Below are 19,819 nucleotides of genomic sequence, written 5' to 3'. Positions count from 1 at the left end.
AAGAAGGAAATGTTTGTGTCCTTGCGGAGGTTTCCTCCCTCGACGTCGATGGCTGCAGGACCTGATGGAAGGTCGAAGACGGCTGATCATCCGCAAAAGCTGATGAATAGAGAATTTCACCTCTTTCAGGCGGCATCGACTACCGGCCAGCATGAAAAATTTTCCGTTTTACTCCTCGCTTCCGTACCATCTGCAGTAAATACATTTTGTTTTTTTTTTGTAAAAATTCTGATAAATAACAGGATCAAAATAAACACTCTCGGTGAAATAGGCCAAAGCTGAAATACTACAAAGAGCTTTACTAATGTAAAACTATGTTTAGGAACTAAATATTCACAATGGCGAGACAAAGAATTGAGAGCACCCATAAGCCATTGATTTCGCAGTTATCGAGAAAATAAAAGCATTTTTAAAAGTAACTCCTTTGCACTTCTTCACCAATCCATGGGATAATGTGCAAACAGTTATTTGCAATTATAATAAGAATGTTTATAGGTGCATAATAGACATATATCAACAATAAATATTATAAATAACTTACACTTTTTCCGTAAATAACTTTCTTCACTCTCGTAATATTGCCGCTTGTCGATCCCCTCCCTGCTTATGAGTTGCACTGACAAACAAGGGAAGGGTGCAAAAGTTAGAGATATGTTACGTTGCATGAATAAAATGTAATGGCATTTTCAAATTTTCATTAAAGTTTAACTAATCATACTACTTCATGCATTAAGTAATTAAAACTTATTAACATCAGAGAATAAATTTTCGAAACATACTAGGCTCGCAAGAAGAAAAAAAGGAAGGATGGAAAAAATATCTATATTCTCGCTAAACATTATTAAAACAATAAAACATTAATAAACACACATAATTAAGTTCCGGATAGTAAATACTTATGATTTTTAAAATAAAACTCAAATAAAATTTGTCATACTCACGCATTAATAGAAAGAAATAAAAATAATAGCATAAAATACAGGGGGGAAAATGAATGCAAATTGGCTTACCTTAAGATAAAAGAAAAAATTTCTCCCGATCCTCCCAGGAAAGGTTGCTTGAAACGGCGTTCACAAATGCGCTGCTAGATCCCTTCTGAGCAACTTAGGGGGGCAAAATGTCATAATAGAACTGAACCGAGCTCTTACGGAGGGCTGGAACCCTGGGGTATGCATGACATTATATCACGTCATCAGCACCAGGGGATAGCGCACCATGGCGTGATATCACGTCATGCCGCGCTCAAGGTGTTAAATGAACCTGAAAAAGTTAGGACTCCTACAACCCAACCTATTTTTCAACTGCCAACTGCTGGATAGCAATGAGATGGATTGATGAACGAAATATACAGTTCTCTGTGTTTCTTGAGCTCTTACACGATCAGCAAGGAAAAAAATGGTGAATGAGGACCATGTAGCCTCAAGTTAGAAAGACTTTGAAAAGAAAATCAACCCTTCATAAAAGAAGCCCATATGCTGCATTGCATTTGGCTGCTGTGGATGGCTATTTACGCACAGCATTAGCAGTGAAGAGGGGAGGAGCATTGCTTTTGCCTATGTTGGGTAAGTAGGGGAGGGTCATAAATCATTTGCATCTACATAAGTCATGTTTACATGCAGGGGGGGGTTCACCACAGCCTCCCTTGCACCCAGAGCGCCACCTTGGGCCAATCCTGGAGATGGCACTGCAGAGGGCACCCATCCTGTACATCCGCCAGGGCAAGCTGCAGTCAGCCGTCAACCGGTACAGGTGAGAAGGGTTGAGCCATTCATTCATCTCTCTTACATATTGGCTCTAGCTTTGTCAGACTTAGCCATGTTGCATAATTCTTAGCTCAGAAAAAAATATACACTTTTTTGTATAATGTCATTGTTTTCGCAAAGACCTCATGTCTGTTCTGTTAGTGTTTGAATGATTTCAGGCTATTTTCACAAAGACCTCAAGTCAGTTCTGTTATATTTGAATGTTTAGGGCTGCAATAAAAGAGCTTTGCATGGAGAATGAAAATTTTGACGTGATTTTTCAGCCACTGATATTATAATTTCTCACATTTAGAACAATGCTGAGTGCTGTGGAATCTAGCGCCACGCAAAATTTACGTCTCACGCTGACCAGGCAATTGGCTGAGGTTCTTTTGAGAGGGGTAAGTTGAAATAATATTATGCATACTGGCAAAACCCAACAGATGACGTCCTGTCTATGTTCTCTCATAGTTTTCCGTGGCATTCTTGAGTGGACGATCTCTCGCTACATGTTATTTGTCTTGGGGTGACAACAGTTTCGCCTGAATTCCACGAGGCGAGGTCTTCAGGTCAAAGTGCTGTTATTGGTATTTTCACCACGCTTATGTAGCCCTGGTTCATTGCTGCTGGATTGTAATTGTCTGCGTTCTCTTGCTGCTGTGCTGTGATTGGCTGTTTTCTGAAACACTCTTCCAAACATCTGTTAAGTCACTAGACGCCTGGTGGAATCCAGGCCAAACTGTTGTCACCCTAAGACAATCAACCCGAAAGATGGAGAGGTCTTCCTGTCTATATTCTCGAAAGATGTAGTCACCTTCCGGTCTATATTTCATTACCTCCTTATATGCGTATCTAGAACACTGATTGAAAGATAATGCATGTGTAAATATTCTCTCAAACTCTCAATGCAATCTCAATGGAAATGGCATAATATTTAAAATCACGGTCCAATCACTAATAATGGCCACTGTCACTATTTATCACAACTGGGTGTCAAGGAAGCATACTATTGCTGATTATCAAGTAGAATGTGAAATTTTTGAACTGAAAATGTTTAATTTAAATTAAGATAAGTAGAGGAAAATGTGTTCAACGAGTTAAAAATTGCATTTATTATCCATCTGATGAAAATATCCCAGCCCTCCATCTTAAGAAGGCAAATATGGAATTGCTGCACTGAAACGCATGCTTGTCTTGTGAACCACAATGGGATGAGCCCTTGGGAGCCAGTAACAACTAATTTAAACGCATATGAACCTTCTTGTGGAAAAATTACGTAATTTCCCTGCTGGCATGGCGATTAGTGAAATTTAGTGGAAGTCTCTTGATCTCAAGTGAAACAAACTTCCGTTTTTATACCTGACTTTGTATATTCTTGGATTAATGTCAGTTAGAGCATTAGGTTTCATGACTTAAGCTCTGCTCAGCTTGATTTTTGCATGCTAAACTTGAGCTTCCTTCATCTTTGACTTCAGGGCCAGTTTAAACGGTAAGCAAAGTAAGTGGCCACGTAGGGCACCAAGCAAAAGTGGGTGCCTAAGTGCTCAGTCCAATATTGGGTACTAATCCTACTACCTCTCATATTATTTTTGAGGCGAGCGGCCAGAATATTGTCTAGAAAAATGTGTAGAAGCGGCCCAGCTCAACTTGGCCTACCCGAGCAAAGTTCTGGCTAAAAGACACATGTGGACAGCCAGATGAAGGACACTAGATCATTGATAATAGTGCAGGAGCTAGTGGAGGAAGTAGGTACTACGTGGGGTCTTTTATTCTTCCATACTCAAATGCCTACAACTTATTCACTCACAGGACAAGTGCTTCCCTCAGAAAAACCTGGTCAGACCTAAACCTTCTCCACAACCCCAAGCCTGTACCAACTAATACCTAAATTCCCTCATGACCTCTGCGTCAAAGTTTTGGAATTCATTACCCACTTAATAAAATCTGTCTCCACTCCGTAATCTTTTAAGAGGAAATTGTTTGAATATTTCAAAATGTAGCACTCTTTTTTGAGTTGTAAGAATCTTTGAGTTGATTAATTTGATTTTGTTTGAATCTTTGTGTTTAATTACTCTTATTTATATTATTCTTATTTCACAATTAGCCAAATTTACTCTTTACTTCAGTTTTTCCTCTTATGAGTTCCCCAGAGCATTAGAAAATCATTCAGTCATTTAATGTTTAAAAGCGGTTCTTAGAAATATCCAAAAATTACTGGGGAATAGAAGAAATGCCTATGATTGGCAGGATCTACTCGTGAGTACTAAAAGATATGATTGATATAGAAATAGAAGAATAACAACTGGAGGAAAAATCTGGGTGCAGAATAGGGAGGTCTGCTGAAGAAGATATTTTTAATACATATTAAAATGGCAGCAGAGAAAAGGAGTCTTAAGGCACGTGGACTCATTTCATGCTGATAGACCTCAAGAAAAGCCTATGATGGTGTACCCATACAGAAATTATGGAAGGAGATGGCAGACGTTGAAGTTAATCTTACCTCAAAAAAGTAGAAAGTGTGATTCATAACATGTAAGGCAGAGGTGTGGGACAATAAGGACAGAAACAGAAATATGTTATTGATGACTGAGAGATGAAGTGAGAAGGAGATGTGGGAAGAGAGAGTAGACTTGATAGAGTTAGAAATTAGGCAATAATGAAAATGATGGAATTGGAAAAAGGTATAGTCCACTTCTGTGGTATGGCCATGTTGATAGGATGGATGACATCAGATGGCCCAAGCTAATATTTGATTGGAGACCTCCAGAAAAAAACTGAAAACAGGAAGACTAATGAGTAAATTGGAGGCAGGGAGTACAAAGAGCAATGGAAACGAGAGCAATGCTAGAAGAGCAGAGATATGTTTGAGCTCGTGCAAATAAATTATTGAATTATTATCAATTTTTTTTCTTGATTTTCCTGGGATTGTAGAATTTTAGTATAATACACAAAATATTATAAAAGGAATTTATTTTATCATCACATTTGGAAGTGTCAAACACATCATCCCAAGCTTCTTTTAGTAGAATATGTATGTTGGTTAAAATTTACTATTGGAGATACTCAAATCAATACAAGTAACATTGAGGTCAAATTGATCAGATAGGCTCTTGTCCAGTCTCCCACTCAATATGTAGCTTTGAATAGCAGATATGCTGGTAATAAAGTAATCAATTTGAGACTGAAATTAATGAGTACAGTAGACTCTTGTTGTTACGAAGTTAGCGGAACCGAAAACCAGAGGTTCGTAATAACTAAGTTTGTATGAACGTTTCTTTTAGGGATCGTTAAAGAAGAAACGGTATATTATGTACACGATTAAATTACTCGCGAATATATAAAAATAAAAAAATTTGTTTCAGTTTCTCAATAGAAGAATGCGGTATGATGCAATTGAGGGTTGATAACTTCCCGAATGCAGTAAGTCCTCGATATACAAACTACATAGATGCGATCTGAAACCTTATTAGTAAGGTGATAAACCTACAGTCCAGCTGCCGAGAGTTGTCCAATGACAGAAGGGTCTAGTTCGGGGTAGAGACAAGGTTGCCAGGCAGGAAAACGAAACGCCGACGTCACTGGTAAACAAAAGGGTTTTGTGAAGAAAGGAACCAGAAGGGACGACGATCGTTAAGGACCCAAAGGAAGAATCACTTGTTTTGGTGATTTGAAGAAAGGGCTTGTTTTGGTGATTCAGACTTATTTTGGACTGTATGCCAGGCAACGAGGAGTGCGGTTATCCTGCTGAATGCAACACTGCATCACAAGAGTGCGCTAACTCACGAGCGTGATGAACTGATCTTGCTGGACACAGGCCCGGACTGGCCTGCCGGCCCATCGGCCCGTGGGCCGGTGCGCCCTTAGAAAAATACGTTCCTGCGCCCGCAAGGCGCAGATACGTATTTTCTAAAAGGTGCTCCAGTCAATTCAAAACCCAACACTGGTATACAAAAACAACTTATACAAATTATACTGTAGCTAACAAGACGACAGCGACATGCTATTAATGCAATGACGCGCAAACGCGCTTGCGCTTTGGTTAAAGGTTCGCCTTGCGCTTGCGCTTTGCGAGACAACGTTGACAGCTGTGGCGGCGCTGAATGCAGACCAGCCCCCCGGAACTAGGGCTTTAGGCATGTTCCTATTTTGAAGCCAGTTCAGGGCTGTGGCCAGTAGAGGCGCCAGCCAGTAGTCGAAGAGCCCATCGGGAGCATTACGTTGCTTGGCTCAGCATTGGATTTTGTCGACAATAGATGCGGAATATAATGTGAATAGCGTCCATGTAATGCGTTATTTTTAATTCAAATAACATCCAAATCAAATGCTCGAGTTAAGGTGTATCTTAAGGAATGCAATTATTTAAGTAGGTGGAGTAAAGGGATAGCTGTTAGGGTGATAAAACCGGGAACGAAATTATTATATTCGCTTCAGCACTGTGGTGAATTAGGAGTCAAAATAAATTAAGAAAAGAAAGGAAAACGTACCATCTTTAATTGTGGTCGAAATGGGACAATTGCTCCGTTAACAAATAAAATTATACCAGGTACAGGCACTTCTCAAAATTTTAATCAAGGAAATAAGCAACTATGAATCATGGGCGTATCCAGAGGGGAGCAGCAGCCCCCCTCCCCCCAGGAACAAAAATAGCAAATTTTTTAAGGAAAATCAGGACTGAATTGAAACGAAAGTTTTGAACAAATTTTCTATTAACATACGACAAATGATATTAGAGTAAGACATGCCAATAAAATAAAAATGATTTATTTACATGCTATCTGCATGAAAATGATTTTAAAAACTAATGAACCGCCATTATAATTTTCTTAAAATATTGGTTTCATTCACTCTATCCGTGCATCTCAGTGGTGGATATAGATGGGGGGCAAAACCACAATTCTAAGCTTTTTTACATCATGACATGGCATTGTCTTGAATATATGTATAATAATTTTAATTAAAAATTTCTGAATCTTTGCATGTGACTTCATTATTTTTTATTTCGATAAAAGTAAAGGCAACTCGACAAGATATCTTTTGTGCCCCCCCCTTTGTGTTTTCTGTGATGAAAACTCAAGGGGGGGCGCGTAAGATTGGTTTTCTCTCTTCCCAAAATGCACCAGTAGCGTATACATCTGTATCCGCTACTGGTGCATCTTGAACGATCATAGATTGCCACCACCCCCTAGTTTTGATCTTGGACAATCCCTTGCCATGAATTCAGTTAATATTACCATCTAGTTGCAAATTATTAGCCCAAATCGATTGTCAATAAGAAGCTATGGTCAATTACTAAATCGGGCCTTAGGAATAGTGGTAAGGAGGTGGAAAAATGTGAAAATTTTAAGAGGTGATACAACCCAGACTCATTTAAAAGGAATGAGGCAAAAGGAAAGTCCTAGTATAAAAATCACAGCAAGGAATCAAAAGATATCATCCATCTAGTCAATAGGAAAGCAAACAAAATCCTAGGAGCAAAGAAAAGAAAATACAATGCAGTTACAATGGCAGAGCAAGACTGTACCCAAGACAATTAAAGATACATTTAAAGAAAAGATCCTTTTAAGAAGGCTTTTACACAGTAGGGGTGAAGGACAAGTATGAAATTGTTATCAGTGAACCAGCCCAAGTTTTGAAAACTTGGAAAGAAAACTCAACTGAGCTCTTAAACTGTGAATAAAGTATAGATAGAGAAGAAAATAAAAAAGAGAGGATAAAAATGTTTAACGGATGATACGTGGGCGTACCCAGGATCATAACTAGGGGGGGCAAGCCATGGTCTAGCGAGGGAGGGGGGCAAGCCAACTTGTGACATTTTAGCACGTAAAAGGTGAATGAAACCAAAATTTTAATAAAATTATAACAGTGCTTTATTAGTTATTAATTCCTTGATTAATAGATGCGAGATTAATCCTTCTAGATTATTTCCTTGAAAAATAGTTTTATTTTAGTTACATATCTTATACTATTACATATCATTATTCGTGGGTTTAAAGAAAATTTGTCGAAAACTGTCCTTTCAATTCAGTACTGATTTTGCTTAAAGACTTCTGTGATTTTTGCTTCTTGGGGGGGGGGGGGGGGGGATAACCCATGGATGATAGTTACCCACGCTCTGAGCCAACAAAGATGAAATAATATCCGTATTACAGATTTCTGTTTCAAAAGCGGCAAAGCTGTTGGTAAAGATGCCATGATGCTTTTTTAATAAAAATTATCACAAGAGTATGGCCAAAAGACAGAACGGGAGGAATATAGAGGGATACTTTATCAAAAGAGGAGAAAAAAGTCGGTTTAAAAGTCAATGAAGACAGAAAAAAATGACCTGAATATTATCAGAAATGAAAACGAAGACAATTCTATACCAGCGTTACATCATCAATTTAATAAAAACACCAATTAAAATATCCAGTAGAACGACCGTCGTGAATTAGACTGTAGAGAGCAGTTGGAAATTATGTAAATTATTGAAAACCAGGACAGCACTCTGATAAACGAACATATTTTATCCATCTTTTTCCCCTGTTCTGGCGTTCGACGGCACTTCAAATATACAATATTCCGTCTTCGAACTGCCGTAGCCGGTGGAACAATTCGGCACAACATACGACCACGGCATCCCTCCGAAAGAGATTAATAATCGGAATTTTTACTAAATAAAAACGATTTTTATGTTCAATAGAACTAACGAATCATACTACAGCGGTAAATAACCTCAGTAGCTCGCTCAATTTTCAAGTAAGAGTCTTAAACATATGTGCTCTCAAGAGGAATTCAGGCTGAAGCATATGCTCAGGGCTCTTAAGCTTGGGCTTTTCTACAGGTGGCGCCACCCCCAAACCAAAGCGGAGAACGCAGGAACTGGCTTCAAAAAAGGAACATGGATTCCAATGGGCTGGGATAGGGAGTTGTAGGGGGCTGATGCAGACCTATGATCAGACGACATGGCCCCAAACGATAAAGAGATATATTTTTTAGATACAATCCTTCTTCTCTGCAATTATGACAGAAACTTAGAAAATCATGTGAAAAAAACATTCAAATGAGTAAAGCTGCGTTAAAATCAGCAGACGATGATGGTTCTAAAGCCAGAGGAAGGGAAAGCCAGGTGACATATCTGAGTAAAACCGCCGTTAATAAAATAATGAACATTATAAAATGTTTTATCAAATCAATTATCGCTGATGAAGTAAAGCAAGCTATGTCGTACTCTGTTTTAATGGACTCAACTACAGATGTCTCTGGTTTCGACCAATGTGTCATTGTTTTACGATACGTGTTGGGGACAGAAGTAGAAGAAAGAATAATTGGCTTACAGAGCGTGCAGTCGTCGTCAGTAGGAGAAAGTTTATTCAAGATATTTACCGAAGTGATAAGGGAAGCAGGACTTGATATCAACAACTGTATTGCCAACTCATTTGATGGAGCTGCAAACATGAGTGGCCAATATAAGGGCGTTTCAGCCAGGCTGCAAGAGCAGATCCCACACCACATTCATACATGGCGTTATTCCCATTCCCTAAACTTGGTTATGGTAGACACATCACAAGTTGTGACGGCTTCGGTTTCGTTTTTTGGTTTACTGCAGCAAACTCAAGTGTTTGTAAGCGAATCTCACAAGAGACTAGATATTTATTTGGAGCAACATGCAAGTTAAAGGTTGGGTGCTATTGGCGCAACTAATTGGAGATCAAAGAGTGACGCCACTTCCAAGATCTTTGGCTATTTCCATAACTGGATGAAATTGGCGGAAGATGAAGGAAAACTACATAAAAATGTGTACATAGAGTTGATCATTTCTCTTTCTTTCGTGGCAAATGCCCAATAATTAAGTTCCAAAACAATAAATGAAGCAAACGGTCTTCTTCAAAAGTTTTTGTCATTGGAAACAATCCTAACTGCAATGATGTTCTTGATTATTTTCAAATCAACAATGCATTTGTCAGACTCTCTTCTAACAAAAAAATTAGATTATGCACAGGCTTGGAATTTGATTTCATCAGCTCAAGACAGTTAGAAAGTAAGAGAAGAGTGTTCAGGCATTTTCCATGCTGCAAAAAACTTTGTCGAGTTCATGTCAAAAAGTCTGATTAATAAAATCGAAGAAAATCCAATTCTGAATCAATATTCCAACAACATCAGCATAGAGAGTGAATTGCCAATCAGAAGACAGAAGAAACGGAAAAAAATTCCAGATGAAACAAGTGATGAGGTCGTAGAAACTCCATTCAGCAGTGAAGAGAGTTTTGAAGTTAATGTGTTTTATGAAGTTGGTGACCAAATTAACGCCAGTATGGAAGCAAGGTTTTCAGATCAAAATCGAGTTTATCAAGATCTTTCATGCTTTGATCCTGTAAGATTCTCTGAGTTAAGAACAAATGGAATACCAGAACATGCATTGGAAAAAATATGCTCTGTGATCCCCAACATTGACAAAGGCAAGCTTCAGGAAGAACTGGAATCATTTATTGAGCAATGACCAAGCTTTAATATGAATTTACACGATCACTTTCAGAAGGACTCCAGTGACATTGACGTGAGTTTAAGTTCTAAATCAGAAGATAAAGATGAAGAAACGATTTGGTGTAAAAGCAACAACAAATGCCTGTGTTAAATGAGCATACAAGATACTTTATCAGTACAACATGTACTCATTAATGTATCCGCAACTCCATAAGGCTTACAAGTTCCTTTTAACAATACGGATGACCCAAGTGAGCTGCGAACGTGCATTTTCAAAGCCGAAGCTCATAAAATCGAGAATTCGTTCATCCATGAGCAATGAGAATTTAGAAGCTCTCCTCTTGATGCAGTCGGAACAAGAATTAGTCTCAAAGATAAGCAATGAAAAAATTATAGATGAACTCTGTTTCCAAAGCAAGGAAATGAAGCGCCTACTTCCCTTCTGATAATATAAGTGGACTCCAAAAAAGTGGCCTTCATTATAATTAGTTATAACCTCAGTTTTCAGAGGCTGTTTTGTATTTCTACAAAGATAAGTTGTATTTTGTATTAATTTTATTTCATAAAACAGTTGAATACGTCTCTTGTTTGATGTATGATTTGGATTGCACAAATGTATACATAAATAAAACCCATTTATGACCTTAATCTTACTCACAAGTTTTATCTTTCCATTATTCAGACATCGTTAATAGTGGCAGTAGTGTAATTTGTAACATTAATAATAAATATCCTTGAAAATATTAAATATACAATATTTAGAAAATATCCATCTAAAGTGGAAGCCAATTACACATGGTCATTTGGAGTATTTGCTTGTTAAATTAGTTTACCTTCTATCAGATACACGTTGCAATAGTTAAATAGCTTTTTTGAAACCATTGTTGTGAAAAAATACCATTTTTTTTTTCAAATTTTACTTTTTGAATTTCAAAACAATATCCCATAGCCCTACCCTCTGATTGCGCCCTTTCTTAAGCTGAAGGCAGCGCCCTTTTAGAGGTCCCAGTCCGGCCCTGGCTGGACATGTGACGCAGCCGGAGCTGAAAAAAATTGTTCTTCCCAGTAAAGAAGTACGGGAAAAATCTGAACAGTTCCTAACATCACACTAGATTCAATGATACATTTTTAAGATTATACCCAAAGTGCAAGTTCCTCCACGCCACACCGTGTCAAAGGCACCAAATTTGAAATTTTTGAATGCTGAAATCACTGAAAGTTCATAAATTGAATGTGCGTAGGATGAGGACTACCTTTACGACCAATTTACAAGTGGTCATGAGTGGGTAACCATGACTCCACAGGAATGAAGCTTGTTATATAATGTGCGCATTCTGAAGAAAGAACCGTAATTGACGCTCTTGGGCCCAGTACGCGAGGAAAACTTAAACGCGGCAAAATTATTAAAACTTAGCATGGTGTATATCCACCTAAATGCCGTTGCTTATCCGAGGAACATTGTAATAAAGTTCATTTTGTAACTGCTGGGACCAGGACTTCAGGTTCGTAATTTTGTAATGATTAAAATTTTGTCATAAGGTTTCTTTTACTATAGATTGGATAGGCCTTTTCGTTGAGACCAACGATTTGCTTCGTAATAACGAGGGCTTCGTAGTTACGTTGTTCTTATGAACGAGATTGTGCTGTAGTTGTTGTAGGATGTTCTGTGTTGATAAGTTAGAGACCAAATGAAGTGAGCAAGTTTAAGGAAGCACACTTCAGGAAGGAGTCGGTTAAGAAATTGATATTTAGATCCCCAAAGATTGGAACTCTATCCACATTTCTTTAACCCTTTTTTTTATTAAAACTCAAATAAGCATGTATCAAAAGGATATAGGTTTTGTGTTTAGATTAACCCTTACCACCTAGCATGTGTCTCACAGACCTCAACGATTAAATAATTGCAAATATTTTGGCTCCCCAGTTTTTTATTGACTAGTTCGTGCTTGTACCTTTTCCTCTTTCCTCAGTGTCGAGCAACCATTAGCCGTGGTCGGGCGTGCACGCATTAATCACGGGTCAGTAAAGAGCCACTACCTCGGGTCTGAGAGTCCCATGCTAGGTGGTTATGCCATTTTTCTTGAATTATTTATTTTTTATTGTTTTAGTGAAAATGGGCTCTAAATGATGACTCTATCGCGAATTGGTTGGAGAAGAAATCTGTCAGAAGACGAAAACCTACCACACGACAAATTTAGCAATGTGGCGTATGATATTGGGCTAGATATCATGTTTTGGAATAGAGTTGTGCGCCCGATTCTGAATGTGAAGAGAGAACTTTTGTGAGACATAAACAGAGCTCATGATCTCACTGTATTGTTTCCTCAAATTAAAGTCAAGACAAAGAGTTTCCATCGGAAGATAAAATAACCTTAATCACTCATTCAATGCAGACAGAGGAGGAAGAGTTATTTCAGTAAGATTCGCTTTCGTCGGTCATCCGTATCAAAGTATTTACGATGAAGTGCATTACAGCAAAATATAGAAAGGACAAAAGGTTGAGAGCAGGTCCAAGTATTTGAAGAAACACGGCTGAACAGTCGACGAGACTGCACATGGAACGTCGTGAAAGTAGTATGAAATTGTAACGTGATATACGGAATGGGTATACTAAGAATTCTCCATAGAGACACGACCACTCTATCAGCAGGCTGAAGAAGCAGTAATGCAGACGAAAAGTTAGCGGTCCACAAAAATTGTTCAAGTTGCACATAGAGTAAGAGCCGCAAAATATAATGCGATGTGTTTCATATACAAAGCATAAATATGCCTCGAATATTCAAAAAAGCTGTGTTTTCAATGCCATGAAAATCTCTTTAAGTTGAGAGTTGGCAATTTTGTTGATTTTTTATTTTATTTAAAATTTATTTTTTAAAGTTCATTTTTGATTGAATATTTTAAAAAGGTTACAACAAAATTTCTATACAACAAGATCATTTTTTTTAATTCTCATTTTTCAAAGATGTGTGCATGTAAGCTTAAAATAAGAGTTATTCACAGTTATTAGAGATTAAACAAAAAATAAAGTCCATGTTAAGGTTCCTTTATTTTTAATACACAGTTTAATATGCTCCTAAACTGGCTATTAATTAATAAGCAAACTTTTAAGTAAATTTAATAAAATTAAATTATTTTACTCTGAGGTCTGACAGACCCATGATTGGTGGTAGTTTGACAAAAATATATTCTAGGTGGTTGAGGGTTAAAACCTAAAGGTAAGAATATTGCTCAAAACACAGAAAATCATGAAAATCTACGCTAGGGGCTCCATGTATGCATAAAACAGCATAAGTTTGTTGATAAACTGTCAGTAAAGAAGCAACGTACTCCCTCAGTTTTTCTATCGAATGATCAGTTGGTAGTTAAGTCACATTCACTTCATGTAATGTAACATGACCACATTTAATGGTGCTTTTCAGGTGAGTGGCAACGTGTATGCTGTGCCTAGCTTTGTGCCTTCATCGGGTGGCAGTATGCAGCGTGTGCGTGGCGTGCGTGGTGGCGGTGGCAGCGAGAGCCCCTGGAAGCCGAGGAAGTACATGGGCCTCAACCAATTTGTGCCACGAAGCGAGAATGAGGAGATCATTCTGCTGCTGCTAATAAGGTCAAGTCCTTCATTGTCACTCAGCAAAAATGTCATTCATAACAGGAAAAATGTGTTTGCTTGTCCCGGGGAGAAATCTTGGGGGAAACACCTCCCAGCCCCCCTAAACTAGACTAGACTTTACTTGGGAATGGACGTGAGAGGAAAGGACTCTTTTGTGAAAGGGGTGGGAGTGGGTGAACTCGATGGGCAACTTCTTCTGAGAAGGGTTAGAAATGAAGGTGAGAGGAGGATCTTTCAATGCTCTGAAAGCCTTAGAGTGCTTTGAATAGCTGCCCTCTAAACATTCATTCATTCAATAGTAGTGTAAATAAGGGGAATTTGTTTTTCTATGTGGAATGAATGAGGCCCATCAGAGCAATTCTCTCATTTGACCTTCACTGTTTGCTTTCCTAACAATATCCTCATCCATCGTATTTTGTAAGCCTGGCTCATTTTTGTCTGTATGAAGCAATTCTCTGCATCTACATTTTCAATTTCTTTCATGGTTTTCAATTATGTACAGTGGAACCCCGATTTATCGTTCCCGCATTCATCGTTTTCCCGCATTCATCGTTTTCCCGCATTCATCGTTCGCCGCTCCTGGTCCCAAATTAAGTTCCATAAAGACAATGTAATTTTTTCCCGCATTTATCGTTCCCCGAAGTATCGTTTTCCCGCATTGATCGTTCGAAGATCGCGGTCCCGTCGTATAATTTTCCCTCATCCATCGTTTGACAAAAATAAGACGAAGTGTTTACAACGTGTTGTTTATGGCTAATAACGACAGACACAAAGTTTGAATCTTCCCCAGGAGATTGAAATACGATAGGGAGAAGCTGAGTGCCGTGGGATAGTTACATTATCGCATTTCCCAAGATCCGGTATCCCCCTCCATTCAGCACTCGCCTCTCCCCGTCTGAAGCTTTCTTCTTCTCCGAAATAAAAAAAAGGTCCCAGCTCGAGCAGGGATCGTATTACGAAGACCTTAGCTTCGAAAGAAAATATCAAGTTACTTGAGAACAAAAAAAACCTTTTTCACGCTTCCCCCTTTCTCGACCGCTGACTTTTTTTTAGCTGACTCGCTTCAAAGATCCCTACCTCCGGAGGTCAACTGCTGCATGAATCACCGATTAGCCCGAAAGGTGTGTAAAAATGAATTTCGGCAATTGGCATTATATTTTTATTAGATTTTGAGATATTAGTGATGTGCACGTAATTTAAAAAAGAATGATACCAAACACGATGTATTTCTAAAGTTATTTAACCATTTTAAGCAAGGAAATAGTTGGAATAATACGATGGTGATTTCTAGCGAATATCGATATCCTCGCAGCTGATAGTGAGCTTCACGGCAGTTGATGTGGATTTTTTTCGAAAACAGGGCGTCTGGTTACAATTTACAAGTTATGCTACAAGTCTCACTTGTCTGAGGTGCTAACAAAGCGATGTCTTCTCAGGATATTTTGTTTCTCCCTACTAGCAATCTGAATTCATCTGCTCATCTAGAGCTACGCGACTTACTGTTAGAAATGAGTGGGTAAGTTGCCTTCTCTGTAGGATAAAAAATTTGCGCAGTCTTATGGTCATGCTTCACCCTCTGCAGTAAGCTCTGCTTAAACTGTACGCGATAGCATTAGTGCCGAACTTCACCTCGTACGAGTGGTTCCGTACTTTCCAGGGTGGATTGACTTAAAACCGGCGAGTGTTTTCCGTGTGGGTTCTATGGAGTCCGGTTTCATTTTTATTAGTTTTATTCTTATTCGTCTTCGGACCATGGCCCTTTCGAAGACACGAGTGAGAACTTTAAAAGATAGACTGAAAATAATTGAAGACGAAGAAAAGAATCTGGGCTAGAAATGCGTGAATATTACAGCACGCCTCGGTATGTCCGCTAGTACATGACGGCAGGGGCAGGGGTAGAGCGAGATCCCTGGTGAAAACAAGAAGTGGGATGAAGCCGAGGATCAGTTGGACGTGCCGCTGACGATTAACGCCACATTGCCTCAATCATATTAAAAATTTAATTGCAAGAAAGGAACATTTCAATTAATAAGCTATTTTTGGCCTACTTGATCCATCTCATAATCAATCACTGCAACGGCAAAATCGGTTGTTTGAGGCATAACACGCACATTTCTCTCGTAAATACGTGTACTTGAAATGGCATTTGATGGATAAGAATTTTTACATCGGACAGAAATGCATAATAGCAGTGAAAATTCCGAGTGGAGTGAAACATTTTTTAGCAAGGCGGCGTGTTCCTTCAGGATATTTGAAAGAGATATAATCCTAATCAACAATATGACCTAAGTGTTTCGATAAAGGAATAATTATTCCTGTAATCAGCTAAAATCTTGTTTGAATCCATTAATGAATATCATAATTCGCAAAAATCCAGCGTTTCCTGGGACAAAGGCAACCCGGACAAACATTCCCGCATTCATTGTTTTCCCGCATTCATCGTTTTTTTCATCCATCCCCCTGAAAAACGATAAATTGAGGTTCCACTGTATTCCCTTATCTCAGGCTGTACTGGCTTCTGTTTCTGGGGATCCCCCTTCAAGATCAATGAAAAGTTTCATCCTGGAGTGAACTGGTGTAATAGACTTTGCTGAGGCCCAAGCTTAAGATACAATATGAATTGCATGTGATTTACCGCCTTGAGTACGCTCTGCGTGGCACCATTAATGTTCTTCTTTTGTTAGGCCCAGTTATGCCAGGGAAGGGAATAATAATAATAATATATTTATTGGTACCATGAGATATGTAATACATTTATAGGACCCTTCAAGAATATAAATAAAATAAAAAAAAATAAATACACATTGCAAACATTTACAAACACAAGAGATTCACAATTGGCAAGAAAAGCACACTCAAAAAAGGACACACACACAAATGTATGCATTCAGGAATTTAGATATTCATCAACAGAATAGAAAATATTACCTAAAAGGTACTGCTTCAATTTGGTTCTAAACTTGCTTGGTACTTTCTCATCTTTCAGAGCAGTTGGTAGTTTATTGTGGATCCTCCAACTCATAGTGACAGGGCCAGTATTAAATATTGAGAGATTGTGATGTATCACCGCAAAATTATCTCGGCTTCTCGTACCGTAATCATGAATGTCGAGATTTTTAATAAGTGTCAGCTGGGATTTGCTATCTCTTATTAACATTACGGCACAAAAGATGTATACGCAAGAAAGAGGAAGAATTTGAAGTTTTTTAAATAAATTACGACAGCTATCTCTTTTCCTGGCTTTGCAGATGATCCTAACAGCCCATTTTTGTAATTTAAAAACACGGAGGGCTTTAGGGGAGAGACCCCAAGCTAATTGCCATACCTCAGAATACTGTGAATATGAGCATAATAAATTGTCATGGAAGTTGGAATATCGGTTAATTGAATCATTCGTTTAATTAGGTAGCATCCAGAGGCAATTGAGGAGGAAATATGGTTTATATGGGAATCCCAAGGTTTTCATTAATACAGTAAAACCTCTATATAGTGAACCTCTTTACATCGTAAACCTCCATACTTCGTACCAACCCTCTGGTCCCATCAGATTTACATGTAAATTTATAGGCAAACCTCTATATAGTGAACCTCTTTATCTCGTAAAACCTCCATATATCGTACCAACAAGACAGCCCCGAGACGGCCTAACTACCTCCGCAAATCGTACCGAGACAACTAGAGACCATTAAGAGGACGCAGTACACCCCTATATTACATGCTTCTACACGTTCCGTTCTTATACCGTTGATTTTGCTTGTACAGGCATGCGGTTTTCGATATATTCAAGGAAAAGTATGTAGCTAAGTCGATATCTTATTTTTATTTTTTTCTAAATTATACAACTATGCAAGGCGGTATTGGAAATAATGGGAATTTTCGGGAATCTCTGTGGAATATTGAATCCATTAATGACGTTTATGCTTACGCATCACCTTTTAGTCAGATGTTTATGGTTAACACACCAACTCTCGTGGCCAATGCTTTTCAGATAAGTGCGTAATTAAGGAATGAAAAACGAGAGTTTTGAGGGATTTCAGTCCCAAAACGGGCATCAACGACAGCGGCCGCAGTCATCTTAGTTCTCACTTCTCTCGCCCCGAGCGCTCTGTCAGAAATAGAACGGATTGCTATCATACGCTATATCCTGAGTCTAGACTTGCAAAGACCTTGAAAGAGGTCCTAGAGGGATGGGAGGGGAAATTTTCCGCTCCGTGGCCGGTGTGCATGGGGAACATAAGGAACGATTTGGTCTTCAGTGTCTGCCACCGCATTCGTGCAACAGTGCTTGAAATCATTCAGATGCGGACTGCCAAACAACGCCAAAAAAGGGGCGAAGTGATGAAAAATTGTGATCTGTGACAGAGTTGAGAGGAAATTTATAGCAGAAAATGTTTTGCGCTTTAGAACTGCATTGACAAAAGCTGTCTAGTTCCGAAAATCTCAGGATATACCCTTGCCTAAAAAAGCTCAACAACTCGAGAGGGATATCCTGAATAGTGCGAGCCACATTTTTGGAGAGCATGAGAAATGCAAAGAAATCGGGTATTTTTGCGATGGTAAAAACAAAAGTGATCAAAAAAACTACATTCCAGAATTGAAAAGAAGTGGGGTGTATGAAAAATTGATGTGTATTGTAAAAAACATAAGTCGTCATAGTCGAAGCCTTATTTATGACGTGGATAATAATCCAGTAGAACACTACAACGCTGTTATAGCAAAATTCATTGGTGGAAAAAGAGTCAATTATGCCCTCTCCCGTTCATACAAGGGAAGACGTGACGGAGCAGTTGTGAGTTTTAACTCTGGCAACCCATTGCGCACACTTTATAAAAATGTATGCGACGTAAGTCCAGGGTACCACTGCAAAAAGTCACTTCAGAGGAAAAGTGAAAAGGCGCTTTCAACTTCAATCAGAAGGAAAGGTGTGCCAAGATCGAAGAGAAGTATATTCAGTCGTCTGGGAAAAAATCGTGACCCTGATTGCGGGCGCTTTTCTGAAAGACCGGACATGCTAAACCACCATTTGAAGATGAGTGTCGGCTTTTCCTCAAATCCCTCCAAAGGAGTGAAAAAGAAATAGAGGAAATCGAAAGGCAAACAGTGGGGCAAGGAAAAAATATTCAGTGGGTCACAATGCGGCGGAATATGCTCAGTGCTTCCAATTTTGGCCGCGTGTGTAAAATGCTTCCGCACACTGGCTGTGAAAACTTTATAAAATCAGTTATGTACAGCAATTTTGACTCTCCTCACTAGGAATATGGAAGGATAAATGAGGAAAAAGCTCACACAGCATTGGAGTTAAAGGAAGGTATTTGCATTCAACCATGTGGGCTGTACGTTTACAAAGAATTTCCTTTCCTTGGAGGGCCTCTCCCGATGGAATTGTTGGTGATCGTGGGATAGTCGAAATAAAGTGTCCGTCATCGGCAGCAGAGATGGCTGTAGAAGAGGCAGTCAACAAAGGAAAAGTAAACTTCTGGATGAAGAATGACAAAATGAAGATTAACCAGAAGCATAATTACTTCTTCCAAATTCAGGGCCAGCTTCACATAACCCAGCGAGATTTTAGTATCTTTGCCGTATGGACCAAATGTGATTTAAAAGTGGAGAGAATCGAAAGGGATGACGATTTTTGGAGAAAATTTATGGTGGAAAAATTGAAAAAATTCTACATTGAGTGTATGCTTCCCGAAATTGTTGTCCAATGCCGATTCGAATCCTGGAATTTTGGCAGCTCAAGAAATGAGAAATTCAGCGGGGAAACGAAAGAGGGGGAGAAAGACGGGGAAGGACAGTTGCCTAATAAAAAAGCTAAAAATAAATAATTTAAAAACAGATATTACATACTCTTTTCTTTAACTCTGGTGCAGTATCCCAACAATTACCAGGAAACTACTAACCTGTCCCCATCGGATAGCACTCCATTCGGAAAAGCAACCAGAAACTGTAAATTACCTCGAACGAAAAGACCTGCGAGTGAAACAGGATTTCATCAGGACTTTTCAAAGTC

At 38.7% G+C, this 19,819-nt stretch overlaps 1 protein-coding gene across 1 annotated transcript in view; it reads left to right on the top strand.

Moving 5' to 3' along the window:
* The window catches only part of LOC124157013 (tetratricopeptide repeat protein 7B), a 168,509-nt gene that overhangs the window by 22,798 nt on the left and 125,892 nt on the right, over positions 1-19,819 (top strand). The window contains exons 6-8 of the mRNA XM_046531478.1: positions 1,620-1,749; positions 2,056-2,143; positions 13,622-13,806. Coding sequence (XP_046387434.1) covers positions 1,620-1,749; positions 2,056-2,143; positions 13,622-13,806 — 403 coding nt within the window. The remainder of the gene's footprint in view (positions 1-1,619; positions 1,750-2,055; positions 2,144-13,621; positions 13,807-19,819) is intronic.

This window comes from Ischnura elegans, chromosome 4 (genome assembly GCF_921293095.1).
Source record: "Ischnura elegans chromosome 4, ioIscEleg1.1, whole genome shotgun sequence".
Classification (NCBI taxonomy): domain Eukaryota; kingdom Metazoa; phylum Arthropoda; class Insecta; order Odonata; family Coenagrionidae; genus Ischnura; species Ischnura elegans.
Note: the sequence above shows the minus strand (reverse complement) of the source record. Positions and strands in the feature narration are given on the sequence as shown.